Here is a 25,724-nt window from a genome sequence, read left to right as displayed (position 1 = left end):
AAGCTCCCATGGTTCATTAGTGGTCAGACTGGGGCTAAGATGCTCTAGATTTCTAAGTCCTGGTCGTCTGCCATGGCACAGCTTCTCAGAACTACCCTGACATTCTTGCCATTCCCAGTACCTGCCCCCGTCATGTTCTGTCCTTGCTCTCTTCTTCCCTAATATCCCTGAGCGTTTGGGGTTTTTTTGTTTTCGTTTTTGTTTTTGTTTTGTTTTGCGGTATGCGGGCCTCTCACTGCTGTGGCCTCTCGCGTTGCGGAGCACAGGCTCCGGACGCGCAGGCTCAGCGGCCGTGGCTCACGGGCCCAGCCGCTCCGCGGCATGTGGGATCTTCCTGGACCGGGGCACGAACCCATGTCCCCTGCATCAGCAGGTGGACTCTCAACCACTGTGCCACCAGGGAAGCCCTCCCTGAGCATTTGGGGTTATGAAGTGCTGAGTGAGTGAGTTTGGAAGAGAATCGGATAAGGGCCTTGGGTTTTCATGAGCCACTGCAGAGCTGTTAGAGCTACACTGGCCATGAGTTTTCCTAATTAAGGACAGCCAAGTGAGGATGTGTACAAAGAAGGGGACTGGGGCTGCGAGGGCCCCAGGAGCCGTATTGTATAACCACTTGAAGATGCTTGGCTTGGATGAGAAAGTTCTCTCAAGGCCATGACCATAGGGCCATAACACATGTACTTCAAGTCTCCAAAGGCCTGTTCTATGGAAAAGGGAGCAGAATCATACTATATGGTTTCTAAGCCATGGCTGGGACCAAAGTGATGCAATTACAGGAGGCAGCTGAGTAGCAGCTAATGTCATCCCTGATCAGAATGGTCCTGCCTGGGGAGTGCTTCTCTGCAGGTGAGTGATTTTCCTTCCACCTGAGGCATGCACAGTGAGGTTGTAGCCAGGATTACAGCAAAGGTGGAGAAGGTGGCCTTGATGGTCTTAAGGTTGACCACTGCACAGCCCAACTATTTGCTGCTGTCTTATTCCAAGTCATTTTAGGGAATTAAATGGTGACTGTTTCTATCCTCTCTAACAGGCATTTATTGGGTATATATAGCCCTGCGAGCCTCTCTCCTGTTCACGGGGGGATGTTGCAACAAGCGGGCCATGTTTCTCACCATTGAGAGGCTTCCACGTTCATGGGGAACTCGTATTCAAACATGAGAAACTCTGATCTGTCGTTGTAGAGACACACAGTGGGTCAGGAGACCTAGAAAGCAGAGGTGTGTGCTGACTAGGGAAGACAAGGCAAATCGGCTGGAGGAGGCATGATTTGAGTAGTCATCTGGGAACAGACAGCACCGAGAGAGAGAGAGACAGAGACGGAGACGGAGACGGAGACGCAGTCTGCACCAGTCAGGGTCCTAGCAGGAAACAGATGGCGTATTCAGACGGAATAATTCAGTAGAGTTGAAGGAGGGGCTATTTGGGAGAACAGTGCAGGCAGGGTTCAGCACAACCTGCAAGGCAAGGGGCAAGTACAGTGGGGACCCATTTCCATCCTTGGCCTGCCGAGGCAAGAGGAGGAAGTAGTTACAGAACCCAGAGAGAGCGGCTGAATGGCGAGGGTGTCCTGGCGGCAGCTGGGACTCTCAGCAGAGAAGAAGAGACAGGCTTCCGCCCCCCCGAGGCCAGAAGGGAGCCAGAGACGTAAATTTTACGTGATCACTCTTCCACCTTCTAGTCTCCTGCCAGCGCTTCCCACTGCGGAACCACACTGGAAGTCATGAGGCAGAGGCATCTGTCGATGAAACACCAGGAGGCCAGCCTCCCAAGGGCACAGAGCAGGGTGGAGAGGGGTAGGGAGTGGATGTGGGTGAGCGAACAGAACACGACCAGAACGCAGAGAAAGCCAGTCCACTCAGAGGGTGCAGCCAAAGCAAGGAGGAGGCGCTTGGAGAATAAGGAGTCATTCAGTATGGCTGGGACCAGACCATAAGCAGAGAAGGGTTCAATTTGTCTCATGGAAAACTCTAGCCAGCCTCTCTCCCCCCGTTCATTTCCTTCTTATTTTCTTCCTTCCCTCCCTCCTTCCTTTCTTCCTTTTTTTCTTCTTTTCTTTCCTCTATAAATACTGGTTGAATGTTCCTTGTGTGCCAGCCCAGTCCCTGCTCTTTGGGAGCTCACCATCTAGTGGATAAGACAGATGAATAAACACACCACTGCCATCACTGGTATGAAAGAAGGACCCCCAGTCTGAGCCAAGAGGAGCTGTTGGTGGGGGGAGCATAGGTCTTTTTATCAGACTGGACAGTTAGAAAAAGACATTCCAACGAATCTTGGCCATTCTCTACAGTAGTGGAGAGGAGCCAGGTAGGCAGAACTTCATCTGCAGCCCTTAGAAATGTCTACAGACAAGTGAAAGTGTACTTCACACATCTTTTTATAAATGAAATGGAAAACCTGGATATTAAGAGAAATCCCCAGTATCAGGAAATCCGGGGGCAGCTGACACTTTGGGCTGTACACACACCACTGTGGGAAGGTGTTGCAAAACACCCACCAAGTTCCTGCGTGGACCCCTCCAGACTGCAGGCTCTGGCGCTGTTAGGTGAACTTCACCTTTGTCCTTGAACATCTGTTCAGATGGAGTAGGACAGACAGAGAAAAAGAGACTTCCCTTACACCCTGATGGCTCCCAGGGAAACCTTTTCTTTGCCTTCTCCTTATTTTTAATGTAGCAAGGGCATTCCCCTGGGGCCATGCTAATTTTTTTTTTTTTCTTTTGGACCCAAGTTGGCATTGCTGGCATCTTTGGAAAGGGCTGGAATACGCCCTGAGGCAGCCTCCTTGACCCCCCTGCTGGCGTAGGTAGTCCTCGGTCTCTTCCCCTGCCCCTTATCAGTAGCCATTAGATGCTTTGCCTTCTAATGAGAAACTCTGTTGGGGTCTCTCACTTCTTTTCTGGAATGATCTCATGGAACATACACTTCCTTCTCCCCTGGTCCCTCCAAATCTGGCAAAGTTGGGTGGAATCCAGGACTCTGCGCTGAAAGGAGCAGTGGAGTGGTCCAGCCCATCTTGCTGTAGACACGGAGAGTGAGCTCCCAAAAGAGGCAGCACTGACCCACACCTCACAGAGAGAGTGGGGCCCCGGGGTCTCATCTCCTACTCCCAAGGCATTTCAGTCCGCTCCATCGCCTTGACGTCTTAGCCAGCAACTTGAAACTTGGAAAAGATCTATTTAAGATGGTCCTGTGCTTACTCATCGTCCATATTTTGTTAAGGCACTTCGATATCCGAGGTACTGTGATAAATGCCCTAGGGATCCAAGATATAATCTGTGTCCTAGAGGTACTTGTATGCTGTGGTTTAATTACATTTTGTTACCGTCATTCAAGAGATGGCAAGAGAGCAGATGATTCGATTCCAAATGAACCACACAGATAAGGCTTACATGAGCTCTGAGAAAAGGCAGGTTCGCCATGGTTTGGAGAGATTAGGAAAGGTTTTCTGGCGGAGAAGTTTCCAGCGTTCGTAGGCTTTGGAATGATAGAAAAGAGCAAGGTGAGAGCAGAGGGATTGAGGTGGGAAGCTGTGGGGAAGATACAAGAAAGAGGCGGGTCTGCTCGGGACTTCATGCAGGTAGATGCTCCCTTTTGATCATCAGGTTGTAGAGCTCCCACAGTCAGACTGAGACAGAATGAAAGAAGAATCCAGGGGAAATAGATTCGAGCCCTGAGTTGGCAACTTCTTAGCTATGCAGTCGCGGGCAAATCTCTTAATCTCCCTGAGCCTCCATTTCCACATCTGTTGAAAGGGAATGATAATAATATCTGACCGCCAGGATCACACAATTGCCTTGAGGGTCACATAAAATAAAATATCCCAGAAAGAGTTCTGGGAAGAGTTAACCAGCACGCAGATGAAAGAAGGCATTGTTATTTTTTCAGTACCTTTGTTCATTCTTTTCCAGTAATCATGTAAGAGAAATTGCTTGGAATTTTATAATCAGAATATCTGAGTTTATTTAACGTGACTAACGTTCATTAAAGCAATAGCAGGAGTCAGGCCTGGTGCGGTGGAGAAATGATGGGTGTTGGAGACTGACCAGGGTTTGGGTCTTGGTTCCTTGTCTGACCTTGGCCTGTCTTTCAGTAACAGTTGCTGAGTTCTCATCGGTAACAATTGGGTGAGAAGAGCTATCCTGTGGCGTGTCATGAAATTTAAATGGAGCCGTGGTGTGTGACACACCGGGGACAGCGCCTGGCACATAGGAGGTGCTGGGGAAATTGCCGTCCCTGCTCGCATGCGCACGTGGGCTCCTCTCTGCAAGCTTGGTTTTACAGAGACTGCAGGCTGATAAAGAAGGTCTGGCTGAAACTGCAATACAAACACTGAGGGCATTTACCCAGATTACTTCCATTCTTAAAATGCTAACTTTTTTTTTAAGGACTGGCCACAGAATTGGTCTCTTTAAATGAAGACCACATAACTTATATCAAACTCATTGAGCTTGCACACTAGTTTACTTTGAAAACACCCCAAATGTCTAACTGTGTTAGAGGATGCATTTCCGCAGCATGGAACGGTCCCAGGCAGCATTGGGATTGGTCATAGTGGGTGGTATGCTGATTTGGTTGAAGTTACTAGATTTTTTGACCACGTCCAGCCCACATGTGTGCTTGAGTGTAGATACACAAACACCCTATCCAGGCCCCCTCGTCCACATGGTCCCGTTTTCTTTGATTCGGTCTGGGCTTCCCTCCTGCTTTCCTTCTGAACAAAGTCTACCTTGACTCACAGGTTCCCTCTGTGACCCTTGTGCACATGTGACTTTGGTCTTTGAGAACAGATGAGGGGGGTGATGGAGAGCAGGGGAAGAACTGCTCGTGGCCCCTAAAGTTGTGTTTAATGAGGTGCTCACGACAGTGACCTATGGGGAAGAAAGGGGGATCAGGCAGCCCAGCAAATAAATAAGAATAAAAGTTTCAGAGACACAGTGGATGTGAATCCAGCCACTTAACATTTCTGTGACCTTGAATGAGTCTCTTCCTTTAGCAGAGACTCAGTTGCCTCCTCTGTAAAATCGGGAATGAAAGGAACATTGGGTGGTTTAGAGGATGCAGTGAAATTACACCCGGTCAACCCTTTGGGGCGGCACCTGGCACTTGGTGAACACTCAGATAACAATGGTTGTTTGGGGATTTCCTGTCTCTGGGAAACCTTCTGACCTCTGACATGCACATCCCCAAACTCCCAGCCCCTCTCAGATCCTGAGCCCCTCACTAGAACCTCCAGGCCGGAGTGGGAGTTGGATATGACCTAATCACTCTGTATTACCAAGGACCCTTTGATTTTGGCTCCTGTAGCTTCCATTTTTAAAAGATTTTCTTTCCTCCAAAAGCCATGCTAAATGCTAATGTATTCACTCTCCAAAGAGATAAGCAGCAGGCCACATGAAGTGTATGCATTTCCCACAAAAAGCAAAGGCACGTCCGGGGTCCCAGGGTCCCATTGAGTAGTTTCCACGCACACGTCCTAGGGAGGGAGCTGGAAGCCAGGCAGGGGCCCACAGCGTGCTCAGGACCCTCTGGGCAGTGTAGGATGGGGCTCGTTTTCCACTAGCTCCTGGGACCCTGGCCACAGCGCACCCATCTCAGAGTTTACACGTGAAAGTCGGAACCTTTTCTCCAGGACACACCAGGGAGGCCCCCGACATGCCAGGATTGGAGCTACTCCCTCTCTCATGCCTTTCTTAGAGGTGTGTTTCCACCCCCAGTTCCCTGGACAGAGGGATGGAGCTTGCGGTGCCCTTTCGAGGGCCTCAGAGGGAGGCAGCCTGGTTTTGTTCCACTCTGGGTTTGGCTCGGTCAGCACCCTCATTTTCCTTTCCGCATCCACTGATGACACTGACCGCTCATGACAGCCTCAGCGCTCAGTCAGACGCCCTTCCAGGTTAGGAAGCAAAGCGGTTGGGGGTGTGAGGGTGGGTTGAACAGACATCGGTACATTTTGTTTCCGTGAAACACATTTCCCTAAATTGATTTCAGCCCGGCTGGTACCTTCACACTCACCGCTGGCCGATTTTCCACCTCCTAAGAGGGAACCCCTCACACCTCCGCTCTCACTTTCTGCAGACACAAAACCACTGTGTGGACAGCAGTGCGTGTCGCTCACGGGTTTGTCTGCAGACCTTGAACAGGCTCCCGTATACCCGTTTTTATGGAAGGGCGTTTTCTTTCTCCTTCCCTCTCTGCTTCTCTTTCTCTCTCTTTTCCAGGTTCTAGGTTGTTTTGTCGGTCTGGTGGTGGAGGGTGGAGAGTGAGGGGATTAGTGTCTCTGTTTCGAGCTTCTGACGTTTGTGATTCCAGCCTTTTTTGAGCTCAGCCAGTCACAGCTGTCAGCCTTGAGCTTGGCTTCTCACTGCTGAACTGTGTTTACAGCCACCGAGGGCAATGGTGACTGCCACTCCAACAAAGCCTGGAGTATCTCAGAATTGTACAGAGGGTGAAAGAGCGACATGAGGGGGTTTGCCTGTGGCTTGGCACGGCACGAGGAAGGAAGTGACTAGATCCTTCCAGTAACTTCGTAGCCAGCATGGAGTAAGGCACTTCTACGACTTCAAATTCTGCATCTGTAAAATGGGAGAATTGGGATAGAAGAGTTCTGAGGTCTGTTCCTGCTCAGACATTATAATTCTGGTACCAGGCTTGTGGGACTGGAGCTAGAGTAAAAAAAGGCGGGGGCTTGGGGCTTCCCTGGTGGCTCAGTGGTTGAGAGTCCACCTGCCGATGCAGGGGACACGGGTTCGTGCTCCGGTCCGGGAGGATCCCACATGCCGCAGAGCGTCTGGGCCCGTGAGCCATGGCCGCTGAGCCTGCGCGTCCGGAGCCTGTGCTCCACAATGGGAGAGGCCACAGCAGTGAGAGGCCCGCGTACCGCCAAAAAAAGAAAAAGAAAAAAAAAAAAAGGGGGGGGCGGGGACTTAATATTGAAAAAGGTAGAAATGCATTGACGCTCGAGGCATATTAGGGCAATAAGACGGTCCCTACCTTTAAAGTGTTTGCCAGCCCCTGTATCTAATTGAGTACGACGTGTATGCAGAAACACTGAAGGAACAATTTCACTCTGTGACAAGTTGAAAAAAACATCCTACTCCTGTCACTCAAGTCATAGCAGTAGCCTAAGGAAAGAGCCCCACCTTGGGCAGTCTGCATGTCTGCTGTTTTCTTTTCCCTCAAGCCCTGAATGTGGCATCCTCTTTCCAAAAATCAATTTGAATTTAATTCTACTTTCGGCTGCCTGACATACAGTGTCATACTGTCCAGCGTTATTTCCCCATGTGTGACGTCTGACTGTCACATGACCCTTTGAGAGCTGTCTCTTTTTTAACCCCTCAAGAGACCCAAATTTGTGGCAGTCACTAGACTTGTGCAAGATAACCCAGAGAGAGCTACAGCTCTTATAACAACTGTATAGTTCTCACTTTAGCTACCTCTGTGATTTGCTGAAGGCTAGGTGATTTGTCTGGGCCCAGACTGAAGTCCAAAAGTTGCCCTATTGACTCGTATTGATGATAATGTTGTGATTCTTGCTCTATCCTCCCCAAATATAAAATTGTTGGGTCAATCTGCACATCACTTAAGTTTTACGTGGCTAAAACTTAGAACGAAACTACATGGTCTACTGAGATATGCCTGTACCTAGAGCTCTGTGGCTGCTACAACTTACAACATCGAGGCGATTTGTCTTTATTTAACTGCACATCAAGCGTAAGACCAACCACAGGGCTGTCAGCAAGCTGTGTATATTCTTCTTAGTGTGGTCAGTTGTATTATTTATCAATTGTGGTTTTGATCCTCCAAGAAGAAAGCCAGGAGGTGGAAAGAAATAGCTGAGGGCCCTGAAACTGTATGCTTCTGTTGTGAAAGCAATAATTCGACATGCAATTATCACGTTACTGTCCTGTTACTTTTGAACACAGCATCACACTTGGACTGTTGGTCTTCCTTACTGATCAGGGGATTCTTCAAGTTTAATGGCTTCTCTGAAAACAAGTAAACTTGGAGTCCCTGGGGCTATCAAAGCGGAGATTGTAGAGCCCCCAGGAAAAGATATTAGGAGAGTGACTGTTCATTCGTGCGTGTGTGTGTGTGTGTGCGTGCGTGCACGCACATGTGTGCACAGGCATGTCTACCATGTGCAGGCACAGTGCTAGGTGCTGGGGGTACAACAATCAGCATTTCACAAGATAGGTGTGATTCTGCCCTCCTGGAATTTCCTGCCGGTAAATAAGTAGCTAGTTGGATAAGTGCTGCTGTGGAGAAGTCCAGGGTGCTGAGGGAAGAGCGGATGGGTGCTTGACTCATTAGGGGTCAGAGTTGCTTCTAGACTGGGTCCGAAAGGGTGGGTCATGTTAACCAAGTGAGTGGAGCTGAGCTTTCCGGGAACCAGGTGTTCTGACACTTTGCCTTCTGCCCCAGAAGTCTCTAAAAGCCATTTTGAAAAGACAAATGAAAAAATAGGAGCTGAGTAGTTCCTAGTGAAAGGCATTCATTTTAAATTGGTGTCCTTTACTCTGAGATCATTTTATTGTTTCCTTTAGAGTCCTACTCCAGTACCCTTTATTTTCTTACATGAGGGCCAACATATAGGAGGGGTTCACCTTTTGAATGTTTTGTTTATTTGTCAAAATTAGAAATTGCTACTTTCACCTCATTTTTCTTTTTTTTTTGTGGTACGCGGGCCTCTCACTGCTGTGGCCTCTCCCGTTGCGGAGCACAGGCTCCGGACGCGCAGGCTCAGCGGCCATGGCTCACGGGCCCAGCCGCTCCGCGGCATGTGGGATCCTCCCGGACCGGGGCACGAACCCGCGTCCCCCGCATCGGCAGGCACACTCTCAACCACTGCGCCACCAGGGCAGCCATCACCTCAATTTTTTAAGATGATCCAAAGATCTGAGGACCTCTCCATTAGCCCACCTTGCCTCTCTGAATCAGCACCTTCCTCTGCTCCTATCCAAATCCTCAGGGTTCTCGATCCCCCCCATCTCCATTATGATCCTATTGTGCAGAGAGCTTCAGGCCAGTGATTTTCCTAAGGGTTGACCTTGACCTTCCATGTGACATGGCAGAGGGCACAGCCCCAGAGTGACAGAGTTTAGGGCAGCAGTGGTAGGGGTGGGGAGAGTGGAGTTGATGTGTAGAGTCTGAGAATCATGAGGGAGGGACACTCCAGTAGGGCCTCATCAGGAGCCAGACCCATCGTTTCACCTCCTCTCACCCCCGCCCCGAATGAACATCAAATTGTTCCCCGTGCATAAATGCCTCTCCTTCTCAGGTATTCTCATATCCACCCACTTTTCTGCAAGCCACTGCCAATGCCTTTACTTTTATCCCTCTTCTATCTAGTCTGTCTTCCACATTCCTCCAGAAAGCTCTTTGGAAAGAATGAACCAGATCATTTTATTCTGTTCCATAAAAGTCTGCCAGGGTCTCCTTAAAGCTTTCAGGACGTTGTCCATCTTCCATAACCTGGCGTACAGGGTCCTTCCTGATATGGCCGTCGCTGACCCCTCCGGCCTCATCTTGTGAAGTTGCTCCCATGCTCCCGCCTGTGGAACCGCACCAGAAGACTTGTAGCGTCTCAGTCTTCTTAGGCATTTTCAGGCCTCTTGGCTTTCTGGAGCTTTTGCCCTTTTCCCTGTTCCCTACACTTGGTCCAGGGTTTATACACTTGGTCCAGGGTTTATTCTTCCTGTGAAAACCTCAGTGATATCTTGTCCCCCTTCACCTGGATAGGTGTCATTCCTCTGTGCTTCCATCACGTTCAGCACTCCCTCTGTTATAACCCATATCGTAAGAGAAGGTAAGAGAATAGTTAGAGTCTGCGGGATCCAACAGGCTGGGGACCATATCCTGAATTTGACATCTATGAGTGAAAGGGAGGATCTTGGAAAAGTGGTGTCACCCCACTGAGCCCTGGTTTCTTCCCCTGCAAGTTGGGGATACTCATACTTAACACATAAGGTTTTTGTAAAGCTTCAAAGAGATAATATAAAAAAGGACGTCAACAGTGCCGGTGTATAGGAAACTCCCCCAAATGGCAGGTTTTATTAGTATTATCACATTGTGTTGTGATCATCTGATAATTTGTCTTGCTTCCTTCATAAAACTGCTAACTCTTTGATAGTGAAAAGTGTTTCTCATTCATATTTTATGCCCAGTTTCTAGCTTAAAGTATGGTATATGATATAATCTCAATAAGTATTGGAGAATGAAAGAGGAAAAGACTGAATAAATAATATGCAAGGAGAAAGGAAGTTAAAAAGGAAAGAATGAAAGCGGGCAGGCAGGCAGGGAGGGAGGGTAGAGAAAAGGTAATGAAAGAATGACTTATTCAGTAAAATAATGAAAGAATGGTCAATTTTTCAGTTGATCCTTCATTGGTACTGTTACATTTTTCTGAGATTGCATGTCAAGCTTCCATATAAAAGCTGTTATTTTTGAAACCAATCATTCGGGATTCCGAGAATTTAGTAAATTCTCCAAGCATTTTTTTTCCTGTGCCTCTTCTTACAAGAGAGGCAGCGTTAGGCGTTTCTGACAATGAAACTAAGCAGGAGAATAAAGTCCAGATCATTAGGGCCCTTGGGATAAAAGTACAAAATCCAGGTTTTAGAACTGGTCACAGTTTGGAAAAATCTTGTTATTTGGAACAAGGATATGGATGCAATAAACATTCTGAGGTTTATCTTGCTTTAATGACTTGCTTTGAGTGGCTTTGATCTTTATATTTGATAATCACTTTCAAATGGTCTGATGTGTTCTGGAAGAGTGGAGGAGTGGTTCATGGACTTGAGATCCTCCTTAGGAATGACGGACTGCAATCAGAATTGGGAAGGAGGCAGTGTTACAGGACTTTCTCTATGACGTGTAGAAGCAGGGCAACTGCCTATGAGGAAGATAAACATACTGGTCCAATGATGGGAACAAGGGTTCACTGATGGAAGGGAGACGCCGTGAGCGTTGGGACCTAAGATCAATTTCCTCTAGCTCCGTGGGCAAGCTACATAGAATTGTGCATGTTGGGGCCTTTTCATGAGTTGGGCACTCTTTTTTTTTTTTTTTTTTTTTTTGCGGTACGCGGGCCTCTCACTGTCGTGGCCTCTCCCGTTGCGGAGCACAGGCTCCGGACGCGCAGGCTCAGCAGCCTTGGCTCACGGGCCCAGCCGCTCCGCGGCATGTGGGATCTTCCCGGACCGGGGCACGAACCCGTGTCCCCTGCATCGGCAGGCGGACTCTCAACCACTGCGCCACCAGGGAAGCCTGAGTTGGGCATTCTTTCAGGGACTTTCTTGTGTATTACTTCCTTGGATTTTTATATTCCGCTTTCTAGGTTGAATTTTGTCGTCCCCATTTACAGATGAGGAAGTTGAGGTTCAGAGATTGAGTCCCTTCTCCAGGGTCACAGGGCCACTTGGTAGAAGAGGGAGGATTTGAACCCTAGTCTGCCTGTCTCTTAAGATGTGGCTTTTTTCCAAAAGATAAGTAAGGCCAAGGATGCCGACAGTCAGATAGGTCTTGGTGTGTAATTCCAGAAGAAAATAGTAAACACAAAAATATGCGTAACCAACTTTGACATACGTATGCCCCACTTTCATGTCATTGATTGAAGGATAGACTTAAGTCCAGAACCTTTCTATCTTGAATTCTACCTAAGAACATTTAATTATGAACGTAACAGAGAGTCTTACTGTGTAAGACTGTTCTCTGCATGGGCTACAAGGAGAATAAGGGTCCAAGGTATTCTATTTAAATGTTACACTGTCATATTTAAATAAATTTCCCTTAAAAAAAAAAAAAAAGATGTGGCTTTTTCTGTAGCACTCTGCTGCCCTTTCCCTTAACTTGAAAGAGTTGTCCCCCGCCTCTGGCTTGGAAGTGGCCTGTTCTCAGCTAGGAGCATCTCAGACAGACCCTCCTCAAATTGAGGGCATCGGCACATGGCTGACACCATCCCTGTAACCCACCTGCACCTGTCAAGGGCCCAGGGAGCAGGACTTTGGCAGGGCACCTCTCAAAGATCTCAGCTATCATTTCTGCAGTGGGGAGTCAGTTTGCTCTGAGTGGGAATAGAAATAGGTGCTGGTCAGTCTTGATCTGGGCTCACTGGAATCCGTACCTCCGACCAACCATCTTTAAAATGGGAGAGCCAGTGTATTATGCTTCTAGAACTGGAAAAACTTGAGCCTTTCGTGATTCCATTTGAGGGATTGTTGTTGTTGTTCTGCATTTTGAATGTAGTTCCCTTTTGCTTCTCATTCAATAAAACAGGCCCTGACAGCCCTCTCATTGAGATTATTACAGTGGTACCATCTCAGGCCAGTGCATTTCGGAAATATGTTGTTGGCACTCACCAGCGAGTGAGATGCATAAAGAAAATATTCTAATGACAGTTGAGTTGAGAGAGCTTTGATCTCCCTCCAGAACTGCTCTCATGGCTTTGAAATGCAGTTTTGGCAGAGGGGTAAAGTCTGGGCACCTTGGCTGGGCCCCCCCCCCCGAAACTGACATTCCAGGGGACCCACAACCTTCGCAGGAGGAGCCAGGTACAAGAGCTGTGCAGGAAGAAAAGAGACACCAAGACACCCCTTGACAGGCAGTTGGGGAGAGGATCTAAGTGAGGAGGGACTTTCCAACTTAGCCCAACGTTTCCCGAACTCTATTGGTTATGCTGTTATTTGATTTTTGGCAAAGGCAGAGGGGGGACGGGGGGAAAGGATTACGGTCAAATATGTTTGGGAATACTTCATATGCTCTCTGTCTTATTCCCATTTTGTATATTAAAGGCTCTGAAAATTCTTGCAATTAAAAAATATATGTATTTTAACCTTGTTTAACAGAGCGTGTCCAAAGCCATCTGACTTGAAAACCCTTTTCTTTTAAATATGCCTCTGCTTCTTGTGGATTTAGCCTGCTATAGACCGTGATTTGGAAAACACGCATAGTTCACACGCTCACTGAATAGATGGGGACTCTGAGCTTCAGACTAGGCAGCTGAGCATCATGGGAATGGGCCAGAAATCCAGGCAGTGTAGGTTCTGCACAGGGTGTCCAGCTGAGGAGGAGGGTGGATGCTACAGTCCTTCCCATGCCTGACTCTCCAAGCTGTGCCCCCTTGCAAGGAGCTATGTCCCACCCCCGCCCCCCGAAGGGAGAGGTGACTTTATTAGTTGGTGCAAAGGTGCTGTCACATACAGGCTAGTGAAGAGAGGTCTACACCCCTTATTTGATACCTTGGGGAAGTCGCTTCACTTGCTTGAGTCGTGGGCTTCCTCATCCTGTTTGAAGTGGTGCGATTTACAGGAGAGATAGGTGCTCGAAAGCTGCCAGCCAGAGGTAGCTCTGTCTCTTGAAGGAAAGTTTTGGGGAGACACAGAGATGATAAAAACTTGACTTCTACCTGCTTGAAGCTTACCGCAGCCTGATGGAGAAGACAGTGACGATAACACAGAGCAGGGCGATAGGTACTAGAATCCAACGTAGGGGACTCTGGGGAGGGAGAAGTCATCTTCAGCTAGAGGTGGTATTGATGATTTTGATGTTGCTAATCATTTTCATTGTAATTAATATAATAATAATGCAATAAAAATAGCCTAGGCTAGTCAGTGAGTGTCTTCAAATGTGCCAGACACTGTGCGAGGAACCTTTTCTGCACTGCCTCTGGTCCTCCTGACACCCCTGAAGGGTGGACATCATCGCCCCATTTTACAGGGGAGGGTGGTCCGGAGTGGCCACACGGTATACATTACATGTAAGCTGAGCTTAGCAGGGAGGGTAAGATTTTAAAAGGCTGAGATTCAGGAAGAGAGCTCGTAAGGCAGAGAAGAGAAACTGATGGACATGCTTCATGAATGGGCATGATTGGGGAAAACCAGAGGTTCTCGGGATGAGGAAACCATAGTAACTTGAGTTGGAGTTTGTGGGAGGGAGGAGAAGATTGGGTGGTAGGGATGAGACACTGAAAGCCGAGATGGGGAGAGCCACCCGGACGGCAGACTGTCAGTTTAGGTTTCTTCCCAGTAGGAGGAAATAGGAGACCAGAATATGGAGGGGACTTTGTGCCAGCGTGGCACTCATTTCATCGCTCTGGTATCCCCATGAGCTAGCTGAGACTCAGAGAGGCAGGGCAACTCGCCCATGGATCTAGGTCTGTCTGTCTGTCCAGCTGAGTAGTACCTGCGCATAAATTAATAAAGACACAGAGTTTGGGATTTGGATTGATTTGAGGGTGTAGTTTTTTTTGTTTTTAAAGAGATTTCGCCAATTTATAGTATACACAGGGGGCCAAGCTCCCTGCAGTGGCAAAATGGGAGGCAAGTGGCCCTGAGCAAACCCTTTTCCTCCTCTTATCAACCCGTCTCCCTAAACCCTAAGGATCCTTCTCACTTTGACCTTCTCTGCTTCCTCCTCCATCCATCAACAGAGGGAATAAACAAACCTTAAAGAGATGGGGGAGGAAGGTAAATACATGGATTCCTGTCCCTAGGATTTTCCCCCCGATACTTTTGGGAGACCCCCAGCTTGGCTCTGAACTGGTGGGAAGACCTCAGCCGGCAGAAGGAAATCTTTTGGCCACAGAGCCGTTTTCCTTTGTGTGCGCCCCCCCCAAAAAAGAGCCGGAGAGGAGAGGGGCCAGTGGGATCAGGGCCTGAGTGGCCCCTCTTTTGGGAAATGGGGGCTTCTCAAAGTGTGAAGAAAAAAAAAACACCCACATACAAGCAAGGGAGAGGCCTCAATATCCCACATCTCTGCCTTGGGCCAGGACGAATACCACCCCCTGAAAAGATTGGTTTCTGCAATTATATGAGAATAAACAACCAATTAAAACATCTCCCTGCCCCTGCCCCACCCCTGTCTTCCTCTCCTGAAGCTTTCTCAGCCTGGAGCAGAGGGGCAAAGAGGTGACTTTCTCTAATAGCATTTGTGTTCTCTGCCTGAGAGAACGCTTGATGGAAATGGACAAATCAATTAGAAAATAATAAATAATGTGGAAAGGGCCGATCCAGGAAAATTTTGGCTTCTCTGTGTTTTCATTCTCCTCCCACACATTGTTTCCTTTCACAGTGGCCCTGAGTGAGCTTGGACTTGAGGGTGAGGTTGAGGGAAGAATTGGACACATCTAGATTTGGACTTGGCCTTGACTGTATTTATGTGATCTCTGAACCCCTGTTCCTTCATCTGCAAGATGGGGATAAATAATAGGAATTGCTAAACATTTCCCGGGGGTTTCTACGTGCCAGGTATTATTCTAAGCCCTTTACACTTTCTTTATTAACATCCTAAATCCTCAGAACAACTCTATGAGGTAGATACTATTATCATCCTTGTTTTGTGTATGAAGAAACTGGGGTGCAGGAGGTTAAGTAAATAGCCCAAGGTGACCCAGACATCCAGTGGAAGAGCTGGATTCAAACCCAGGACTCTGGCTTGAGAATGAGCCATCCTACCCACTCTGCTACGTGACTTCAAATACTGCAAAGAGGGCTTCCCTGGTGGCGCAGTGGTTGAGAGTCCTCCTGCCGATGCAGGGGACGCGGGTTCGTGCCCCAGTCCGGGAGGATCCCACATGCCGCGGAGCGGCTGGGCCCGTGAGCCATGGCCGCTGAGCCTGCGCGTCCGGAGCCTGTGCTCCGCAACGGGAGAGGCCACAGCAGTGAGAGGCCCGCGTACCGCAAAACAAAACAAAACAAAACAAAAATACTGCAAAGAGATGGGACAACAGGTGTAGCTAGCACAGGGGCTGGCACACAGCAGAAGCTTACTGCATGCTGTCTTTCTCATTCCTCGTCCCTACTCGGATCAGAAAACTCATTCAAACTCCTTAGGAGGCTTCTAGCCTAAAGAGCTGAAGGTGGGCTCTCTGGGGAGAGGAGGTATAGCGGCAAAATTTCGGGTCAATATTTCAGCTTCCGTGGCTGTCCTTGGACTTACTAGCCAGCTCAACCTATACACAGATGTGCTCTTTCTAGGCCTTCCTTGTGTCTCCAACTCATGCTCACCTTTTTTGGAAAAGCTGCGAAAATTATCGTCACCTGACTATCATGGGCTCTTGATCAGCGGGCGGCCATGAGTGCACTGTAAGGTCTCAGACATATCTTATTGCCGTCGGAGTGGAGGTGTAGGTTTGTGACCCATAGAAATGTCCTGGGAAGCACCAGACAGCTGTTATTAATCCCAGTATATTGATAAGGAAACTGAGGCCTCATAGGAAGGAAGTGCTGAAGCTGAGACTGGGACCTAAATGTTTTAGGTTTTCTATTTCCCAATGTAAATTGAGCTCCATCAACATCTCCTGAGTGCTTGCCCAGTGTCAAGCCCTGTGCAGAGAACTGGGTAAACAGAGATGAATTAGGCACATTCCCTGCCCGCTGGGAGCCACAATCAGTGGTAGATACAGACAGGTAGAGTGTTTGGAATGGTGTGAGAGCGAGTACTCATAGGAGGTAGATGAGTACAGAGATGGTAAAGGGGGTGGAGGTGAGATGGGACTCCGGGAAGTCTTCCTGGAGGAGTGGTACCAGAATGGACTTCGGATTTGTTCATCAGGGGATAAAATGGGAGCCAAGTCCCTGACAGAGGGAACAGCGTGAGTAAAGGCACTGAGGATAAAGCCACTGCATCTTGGGGGGGCCGGCGGGGGGTGCTACAACACACAGTGAGAAATTCAAGAGAGGGAACAGAGGGAGAAGAAGCTAAAGGCGGAAACAGGGTCTTGCAGGCCCTGCTGGGGACCTCTGACTTCACTCTTTCATATGTGGGATCCCCTTCTGTGATTCCAGGAGGGAAAGAGAAAGGCAGCATCGTTAGTGTTCTACTGGCCCCCGTGAGAAACCACACTGGGAGAAAGGGAAACTCTCCCAACTAGCTGTGTGACCTGAGCGAGGTACGAAGGCTCTGTAAGCCTCTTTTTCCTCCTCTGGAAAATGGGGATAATAATACCACCTACCTCGGTGTTATTGAGAAGATTAAAGGTGATAATCCTTGTAAAGTCAGACCACATGGAAGGGCCCAACAAACGTTAAATATCATTACTCAGAGGCTTTATCTCACCTACGACATCAGGCTGCCTGCTTGCTTATTCATGTATGTTTTTATTCATTGATTCATTTCCAACTTTACTCAAGAAATGCTTACCAGCTGTTCACAAGGATTCCTAAGAAAGAAGATGGCAGACATAAAATGGGGCTGAAAGAAGCACACGGGTGAGCAAGATCCCTCTGTCAATTGAGAAAACGGTCCATTAAATAATATGCCTCCAAGAATATACAACAGAGAAAAGGCAGCCTCTTCAATAAGTGGTGCTCGGAAAACCGGACAGTTAGGTGTAAAAGAATGAAATGAGAACACTCCCTCACACCATATACAAAAATAAACTCCAAATGGATTAGAGACCTAAATGTAAGGCCAGACACTATAAAACTCTTAGAGGAAAACATAGGCAGAACACTCTAGGACATAAATCACAGCAAGATCCTTTTTGACCCACCTCCTAGAGAAATGGAAATAAAAACAAAAATAAACAAATGGGACCTAATGAAACTTAAAAGCTTTTGCACAGCAAAGGAAAACATAAACAAGATGAAAAGACAACCCTCAGAATAGGAGAAAATATTTGCAAATGAAGCAACTGACAAAGGATTAATCTCCAAAATTTACAAGCAGCTCATGCAGCTCAATATCAAAAAAACAACCCAATCCAAAAATCGGCAGAAGACCTAAATAGACATTTCTCCAAAGAAGATATACAGACTGCCAACAAACACATGAAAGGATGCTCGACATCACTAATCATTAGAGAAATGCAAATCAAAACTACAGTGAGGTATCACCTCACACCATTCAGAATGGCCATCATCAAAAAGTCTACAAACAATAAATGCTGGAGAGGGTGTGGACCCTCTTGCACTGTTGGTGGGAATGTAAATTGATCCAGCCACTATGGAGAACAGTATGGAGGTTCCTTAAAACACTAAAAATAGAACTACCATACGACCCAGCAATCCCACTACTGGGCATATACCCTGAGAAAACCATAATTCAAAAAGAATCATGTACCACAGTGTTCATTGCAACTCTATTTAACCATAGCCAGGACATGGAAGCAACCTAAGTGTCCATCGACAGATGAATGGTTAAAGAAGACGTGGCACATATATACAGTGGAATATTACTCAGCCATAAAAAAGAAATGAAACAGTTATTTGTAGCGAGGTGGATGGACCTAGAGTCTGTCATACAGAGTGAAGTAAGTCAGAAACAGAAAAACAAATACCGTATACTAACACATATATATGGAATCTAAAAAAAAGAGAAAAAAAGGTTCTGAAGAACCTAGGGACAGGACAGGAATAAAGACACACATGTAGAGAATGGACTTGAGGACACGGGGAGGGGGAAGGGTAAGCTGGGACGAAGTGAGACAGTGGCATGGACATATATACGCTACCAAATCTAAAACAGATAGCTAGTGGGAAGCAGCCGCGTAGCACAGGGAGATCAGCTCGGTGCTTTGTGACCACCTAGAGGGGAGGGATAGCGAGGGTGGGAGGGATATGCAAGAGGGAGGAGATATGGGGATGTATGTATACGTATAGCTGATTCACTTTGTTATACAGCAGAAACTAGCACACCGTTGTAAAGCAATTATACTCCAATAAAGAGGTTAAAAAATAATAATAATATGCCTGTGACTGACCCAAAGCTGTATCATTCCTATTCTGATCGGAGAATCACACTCCACAAGGGAAGCGGTCTTATTTATTGTGCGCCTAGGATATGCCAGTCTCTTTCCAAAGGCCATTTCTTTCTCTCTCCAACATATGTTTGTTCGGTGTATTAAAGAGCTGATGATCGTAGCGTGGGGAATTAATTTACTTTCCGAACATGGCAGTCTATATTCTAAATATCTACAATGGCAGCTACCCCAAATGCCATATCCCTTAGCCTATTTTATGGACAAAGAAATAGAGGCTTACAGAATGCAGAATCATCCACGGGAGGCAGATCGCGCCCCAGCGTAAAGAGCATACGTTTCCAAGCTAGACAGAATTGGCCTTGAAACCCAGTTCTGCAACTTCGGGCAACCTGTTTCATCACTTTGGACCACATGTTGCTTATCTTGAGAACAGAGTAATAACACCTCCTTGCAAGGTTTGAGTAGAGATGCAAAGTAGGCCTCCTGGGACAGCTTTGTATTTGCCAAATACGTGGCCCGAGGTCCATAGTGAATGAATGAAGTTGGGAAGACGCCAAGGCTAGAATACATGTTATCTCTTCCATGGTCTGTTCTCAATCTATATCCACATTATGTTGCCCTATCCTCAGTCCATATAGCAGAGTCCTTAGGGGCACAGATGTTGACTTGAGATAAATCTAGGTTTTAAACTGAACTCTGCTGTTGTTTATAAGCTGAGCAGTCTTCAAGTTTCTTAAACTCACAAGGACTTAATTTTTTCATCTGTAAAATGGGATTATCTCACTTACCATAGAAGATTATTGGAGGCAGTCAGTGAGACGATGTTTATAAAATGCTTAGCCAAGTGCCTGGCACATCGTGACTCAATTAATTTGGGAGTACCTGTTATTTGAATACTACCTTTTTTGGATGGTGATGACAGCCAAGGTTCTTTTTCTCTTACAGAGCATACTTGGATGTTAATGAGCTGAAGAACATTCTTAGACTGGATGGATCAACACACCTCAATATCTTCTTTGCAAACTCCTCGGAGGAGGAATTGGCAGGAGTAGCAACTTGGCCGTGGGACAAGGAGGCCCTAATGCATTTAGGTGAGAATTAGAAACTTCTTCAGGAAGAAATTGGATTAGTACAGGAATACGTTTAGTAGTAAGGATGATGATGATGGAGATCATGGTAGTGATGATGGTGAACAACCTATTTACTTATCACTTTTTAATTTTTCAAAACTCTTTAGCATTCCTTATCTTTCACACATCAAGTGATGCTTTGAGAAATATCACAACGTTATTAATCCTGTTCTACCAATGGAGAAACTTAAGATCCAGAGAGGGAATGGGACTTATCCAAGGTCACAAATCAGCAGCAGAACCACAACTGGAATTTAAATTTCCAACTCTCTCCATCTGTTGCTTTCTCTTTATACCCCCTGCCTCTTAGTTCATGCAGATATCTTCTCTACCTAGTAACCACATTGTGCTGGCCCAGCCAGTGATGGGTTGACTTGACAGATGCCAAAGAGGCAAGAGAGAGTTCGTAAGAACTCCCTGTTCCTCCATATTCCACCCAGCAACACCACCAGGAACTCTTCTTACATTCAAATTATTCAAATCCATAAACAAGACAGACGTTTACACAAACCAGTCACCAAAAGTCAGAAATGACAGTGGTTTCTGAACCAGGCCCTGTAAGCAAACGTTGTTCTTTAATTTTTCCATGCTCTCTTCCAATACACGTCTATAGGTAGACATGCGTTTTTCAGCTTGTGCATATTTGAAATCATAGCATACGTGCATGTCTTCTTTTTCACTTAATATTCTTTTTTTTTCACTTAGTATTATGCTATCTACATTTTCCCATGTTGAACAGTCTTCAAAATTACTTCCCACCCAACTTTTTTTCATTTAACATCACAAGAGGAAAACATCTCTCTAGGTTATGTCCCGTTCTCTAAAGACAAGATATTTTTTAACAGCCACATAATGTTCCATTGACTGAGGGCACTGCCATTGATTTGGCTCTTTTCCCCTTGTCAGAATGTTCCTATTATGTACACCAGTGAATAGTGATGACTCAGTGAGTACCTTCATCTGAGAACGTTAGGGCTCAGCAGAGTGATGGTGCTGGATCTTTCCTCAGGCCTGTCTGGTCTCCTGGTGATACAGCCAGAGTCCAGCAGCTGCTCTAAATCCACAATATCTTGGAGATAAGGGACTCTGCAACTTCAAACAATCAAGTTGTGTTGAGTCAAACTCTAGACTGAGTTCCCTCCAGACCACCGTCTTTTCCTAGTTGTTTTTAAGAGAGTGAAACCAATTTGTGTGTCTGTGTGTGTGCACACACACATATGTGTGGTTGTGTAAATAGATAGAAACAAAAATAAATATCCAGTGGTTCTAACTGGGTGGATTTTTATGCCCTAGGAGACACTTGACAATGTCTAGAGAACATTTTGGATTTTACAAATGGGGGAATGCTACTGGCATCTAGTGGGTAGAGGCCAGCCATGCTGCTAGATCTCCTCCAATACCCACAGTAAAGAATTATCCAGCCCAGAATACCAGTAGTGCTGTTGTTGAGAAACCCTGAGATAGATGATGGGTGGGTAGACAGATAGACAGGCAGACCTAGACAGACACGGGCGAGGCAAAAGAGAGTGTGCAGCTGAGGCAAGCTGAAGCTGATTAGCTCGTGTCACATGCCTAACATGGTGTATGGTAATTTTGCTGGCTCAGGGCCAAAATACATGGTTGTTCTTAGCTGTGACTTAACGGGATGGCCTTAGGCAAGACTCTTTCCTTCTCCAGGTCTCAATTTCTTCAGATTTTAAAGGAATAGGTTAGACTTAGAGGGTCTCCAAGGACCCTTCTCAGTGCTGAAATTCTGTCCTCTTGGAAAATCAACCAAAAGCGTCATGATCAGAGTTTTAGAAGGGTTGAACAGCAGGCTTCTAAAATTAGAGAGAAATACTCCTGATAATACCGTGAATCTCAGAGACTGGCTCAGGACCAGGAATACAGAAGGCTATAAATCCATAGCATGTTATAGGATTTCAGGATGATGTCAGCCTCCAGCTATGTCACCTTTTAAGAGAAGCAGTGGAACAGGGCGCAAGCTCTGTGCTGTCGCTCTGTGAAAAGGGGAGCGTTGGGAGGGGATGAGGTGAAACAGACAGAGCCAGGCTGGACATTAAGTCTGCAATCCTGTCATTATCCCCGGAAATACCTGAGGGGTCCTGCCAGCCTCCCATTCCCCGTTTACCTCAATGTTAAAGCTTCATGGAAAGACAGAGAAGCATTGGCGCTCTCTATCGTAGCTGTTTATTTTAGAGCACGCCAGAGATGCAAAGTCACTTTCCCAAGATGACACAGCCAGTGCAAGACAGAATGAAGATTGCAATCCATGTCAAGCTAATTCCAGCTGGCCTCCAGGCTGCCGTCTCCCCATCCTGAGATATCTTGATCATAAGCAACTCCTCTGCAGTAGGCCCAATCAAACCCAATTTATTAGAACCATATATATATATATTTTACCCTCTTTTCCTGCTGTTATGCCACGATCCCTGGAAAAAGCCTTGGGTGGGAAGGTGATTATGTTTCATATTATGATTGACAGAAAATAATTGCGAGAGATTTCCTGTCTCAATTTCTCTTCCTCCCTGCCTCTGCCTCCCCCTTCTCACATAGACACGCGCGTGCACACAGCCCCACACATCCTCTCGTACATCTTTATCTTTGTGCTGGAAGGCTCTGAGCAGTTCAGAATTAATAGACTCCATGAGCCCCATGGCTGAGCAGCCTCGCCCTCCCAGCAGTTCAGTCCGAGATAAAACTACCCCCATGCCTGCTCCAGGCTTGCCAGCACAAATCAGCACGGCCCTGGCTCCTCTCCATTCTTTCATAAGATCCTGCTCTGCACACAGTCACTGCTTGCAGGTTGCTCAGACTTGCATCTTAACCTTCCCTTAAACACACTTGGATTTCCTTCTTTTTTCTTTGGCCACCCCGCGTGGCTTGTGAGATCTCAGTTACCCGAACAGGGATCGAACCTGCGCCCCCAGCAATGAAAGCACCGAGTCTTAACCGCTGGACCGCCAGGAAATTCCCCACACTTGGATTTTCCAGTTGAAATATCTCTCTGCCAGCCTGTATGTATTTCTCCAGTGCCTAAAAATGAACATAGAGCCATGCTATCCATTGATTTTCCTGACGTCTGGTCCATCTATCTGCCCAAGTGAAGCAAAGCCCCATCTTTTAAGACGTGGGGTAGATGAGGAACGCACAGGCAGGTCCTCTGGGGCTGTTGTTAAAGTACTCGCTCTGCTTCTGTAGGTCTGGGGTGGGGCCTAAGAGTCTGCGTTTTTAGTCACCCTCCAGGTGATGCCGGTGCTGCTCGTTCTTGAGCTACACCTGGAGGAGCACGTGGTTAGACAGTAAGTAGGGCACCTGCTGTGTGTCAGGTGCTGTGCCGGCTGCCTACGCGTGATTACTTAGGCCTCACAAAACATCTTTAATTGGGTCGGCATTCAGCAAATATTCAACATACATTTAATGAGATGCCATCTTCTGGACCCTGTGGTGAGCATCAGCAGTAGGACTCAGATTAAGATCCCTGGCTCTGGAACCCAAGGATCTTGGGTTCAGATTCCAGCTCCCCATTTACTAATTCGATCATGGGCCAGTTACTTCACCTCTCTGTGAGTCAGTGCCCCTCTTACTGGGTTGTGAGAGGATTCAGTGTGATTATACACATTAGACACTGAGCACAGAGCCTGAGGATACATAACGAATGCTCAAGAAACAGTGGCTGTTTTGACCAGTGTTATAATGGTGAGCGCGCCATGGTGCTGGACTTCATGAATATTCACTCTCAGAGGGCACAGAGCTGCAGAAACGGGATTCAGAGATGGCAAGCGATTTGCTCAACTTCACAGAGTTAGTGAAGGCAAAATGAGAACCGGAACCGAGGTGTCTCGCCATGAGGGCTTCATGTAAGCAAATGCCTGTAGAGTGTTTGTGAACCAGGGCATGCCACGCTTCCTAAGAAGTTGCAGCTGAAACGCTGGCCAGCCCAGAAATCAAAGTCCTTGAATTCTAATTACGCCCCTTCGTCTAAGTAGTTTGAAATCCCCTTGGTTAAGTTGCCTCACTTTTTTAGGCATCGGTGTTTTCAACTGAAAAATGAAGCGATTGCACAAAATGACTTGAGACTCCTTCCTACTCAATCAGTGATTAACACCGCAAGTCGCAACAGCTCTCAGCAGTGGAGTCATAGGGTGGAGAAGCCTGTGGTTACTTTGGGCAGCACCCCATTTACCCTTGGTTGATCTGGGGATACCTGCATCAGGAAGCAGAGTGCCCAGTTTGCCTAATCCTCTGGCTTTCCCCTTGCAGGTGGCATTGTCTTGAATCCATCTTTCTATGGCATTCCTGGGCACACCCACACCATGATCCATGAGATCGGGCACAGCCTGGGCCTCTATCACATCTTCCGAGGCATCTCAGAAATCCAATCTTGCAGTGACCCCTGCATGGAGACAGAGCCCTCCTTTGAGACCGGAGACCTCTGCAGTGACACCAACCCAGCCCCAAAGCACAAGTTCTGCGGTGACCCGGGGCCAGGGAATGACACCTGTGGCTTTAACAGCTTCTTCAACACTCCTTACAGCAACTTCATGAGCTATGCAGGTAAGGCCCACACTCTGCAGGGTGCACGGGGCTGGGTGTCAGACGTGGCCTCTGGTCCTGGCTCAGAGAAGCCTCGAGCAAGCTGCTTGCCTTTTCTGAGATTTCTTCATCCCAACAATTCCTTATCCCAAATAATCAAGATAATATTCCTTCCATGAGCACCTCGTGGATACAAGGAAGATGTTGTATCTGAGGGCTCCTCAGAAAGATACTTCAGGCGGCTCACCAGGCCTGAGAGTAGGGAAACCTGCGCAGAAGGCGCAGCTCTGCCGCAGGGCCACCTAATGCCCTGGGGTCTGTCACATGCCCTCTCTGGGTCCCGCTTTTCTCAAGAAAGTGGAGTCTTTGGAACTGACCTCCAAGGTTCCTCCTAGTTTTGCAGCTGTAGTTTTCTAAGCTGGTGGTGCTTGAAACTTTATTTATTTATTTCTTTGAAACTTTTTTTAAAACACAGAACTCTCACATGCTCCTTTAGTGTTTTATTATAGAAAAAAATAGAGTGCTTTTGCAAATATGAAATTATTACATAAGTTGGTTATGTTTTTCTCCTAACTGCATATATCCTTTCAAAGCCCTTTTTCATACCATCAGTAACAGCGTTAAAGACTCATTCTTTGGATTCTAGGATGCCCTGTACTTCCTTTTAGTGTATATCAAGGCCACTTCCAGCCCTTATAACATCTTTGGCAAATCAGAAAAAGATATCCCTTCCTTAGGGCAGTCACAGCCCTCACTACTGGCCGCCTAACCAAGAGCTTTTGGGTAAGGCACCACCTGCAAAATTGCACATGGTAGCCCAGCATCCAATTCTATTATAATATTCAACTTAAGTGTTCCTTTCCACCAACCAAAACAAGCGAGCTCTGTGAAGGCAGAGCTTGCCCCTAAATACATCACTGTATTCTCAGTACCTAGCACAGGGGCTTGTGCTTTAAAAATGTTTGTTAAGAAGAAAGGGAGGAAGGAGGGAAGAAGGGAAAGAGAAACACAGGAGGGGAGGAAAATGAATAAATTCTGTAATAACAGGCATATAAAATTGATTCTTATCAATAATAATATTTCTACTTGTAAAAAAGCTTACTGTTCATAAAGGACTTTAATACACACCATCTTATTTAATTCTCACAAGAAACCTATGAGGTAGGAGCTATCACCATTTCATAGGTGACAGTACAATCCATAGGCTGACTGAAGTCTTTGGCCCCAGGTCGCACATCTGACTCAAAGGTTTTTGTTTTGTTTTTTTTTTACAATGGAATTGCTTAGTTAAATCTCTAATTTTATTTTATTTTATTTTTTTAACATCTTTATTGGAGTATAATTGCTTTCCATTGTTGTGTT

At 46.8% G+C, this 25,724-nt stretch overlaps 1 protein-coding gene across 1 annotated transcript in view; it reads left to right on the top strand.

Moving 5' to 3' along the window:
* Nucleotides 1–25,724, top strand: part of PAPPA (pappalysin 1) — a 250,606-nt gene that overhangs the window by 36,502 nt on the left and 188,380 nt on the right. The window contains exons 3-4 of the mRNA XM_060299934.1: nt 19,642–19,787; nt 24,090–24,383. Coding sequence (XP_060155917.1) covers nt 19,642–19,787; nt 24,090–24,383 — 440 coding nt within the window. The remainder of the gene's footprint in view (nt 1–19,641; nt 19,788–24,089; nt 24,384–25,724) is intronic.

Source organism: Globicephala melas, chromosome 6 (genome assembly GCF_963455315.2).
Source record: "Globicephala melas chromosome 6, mGloMel1.2, whole genome shotgun sequence".
Classification (NCBI taxonomy): domain Eukaryota; kingdom Metazoa; phylum Chordata; class Mammalia; order Artiodactyla; family Delphinidae; genus Globicephala; species Globicephala melas.
Note: the sequence above shows the minus strand (reverse complement) of the source record. Positions and strands in the feature narration are given on the sequence as shown.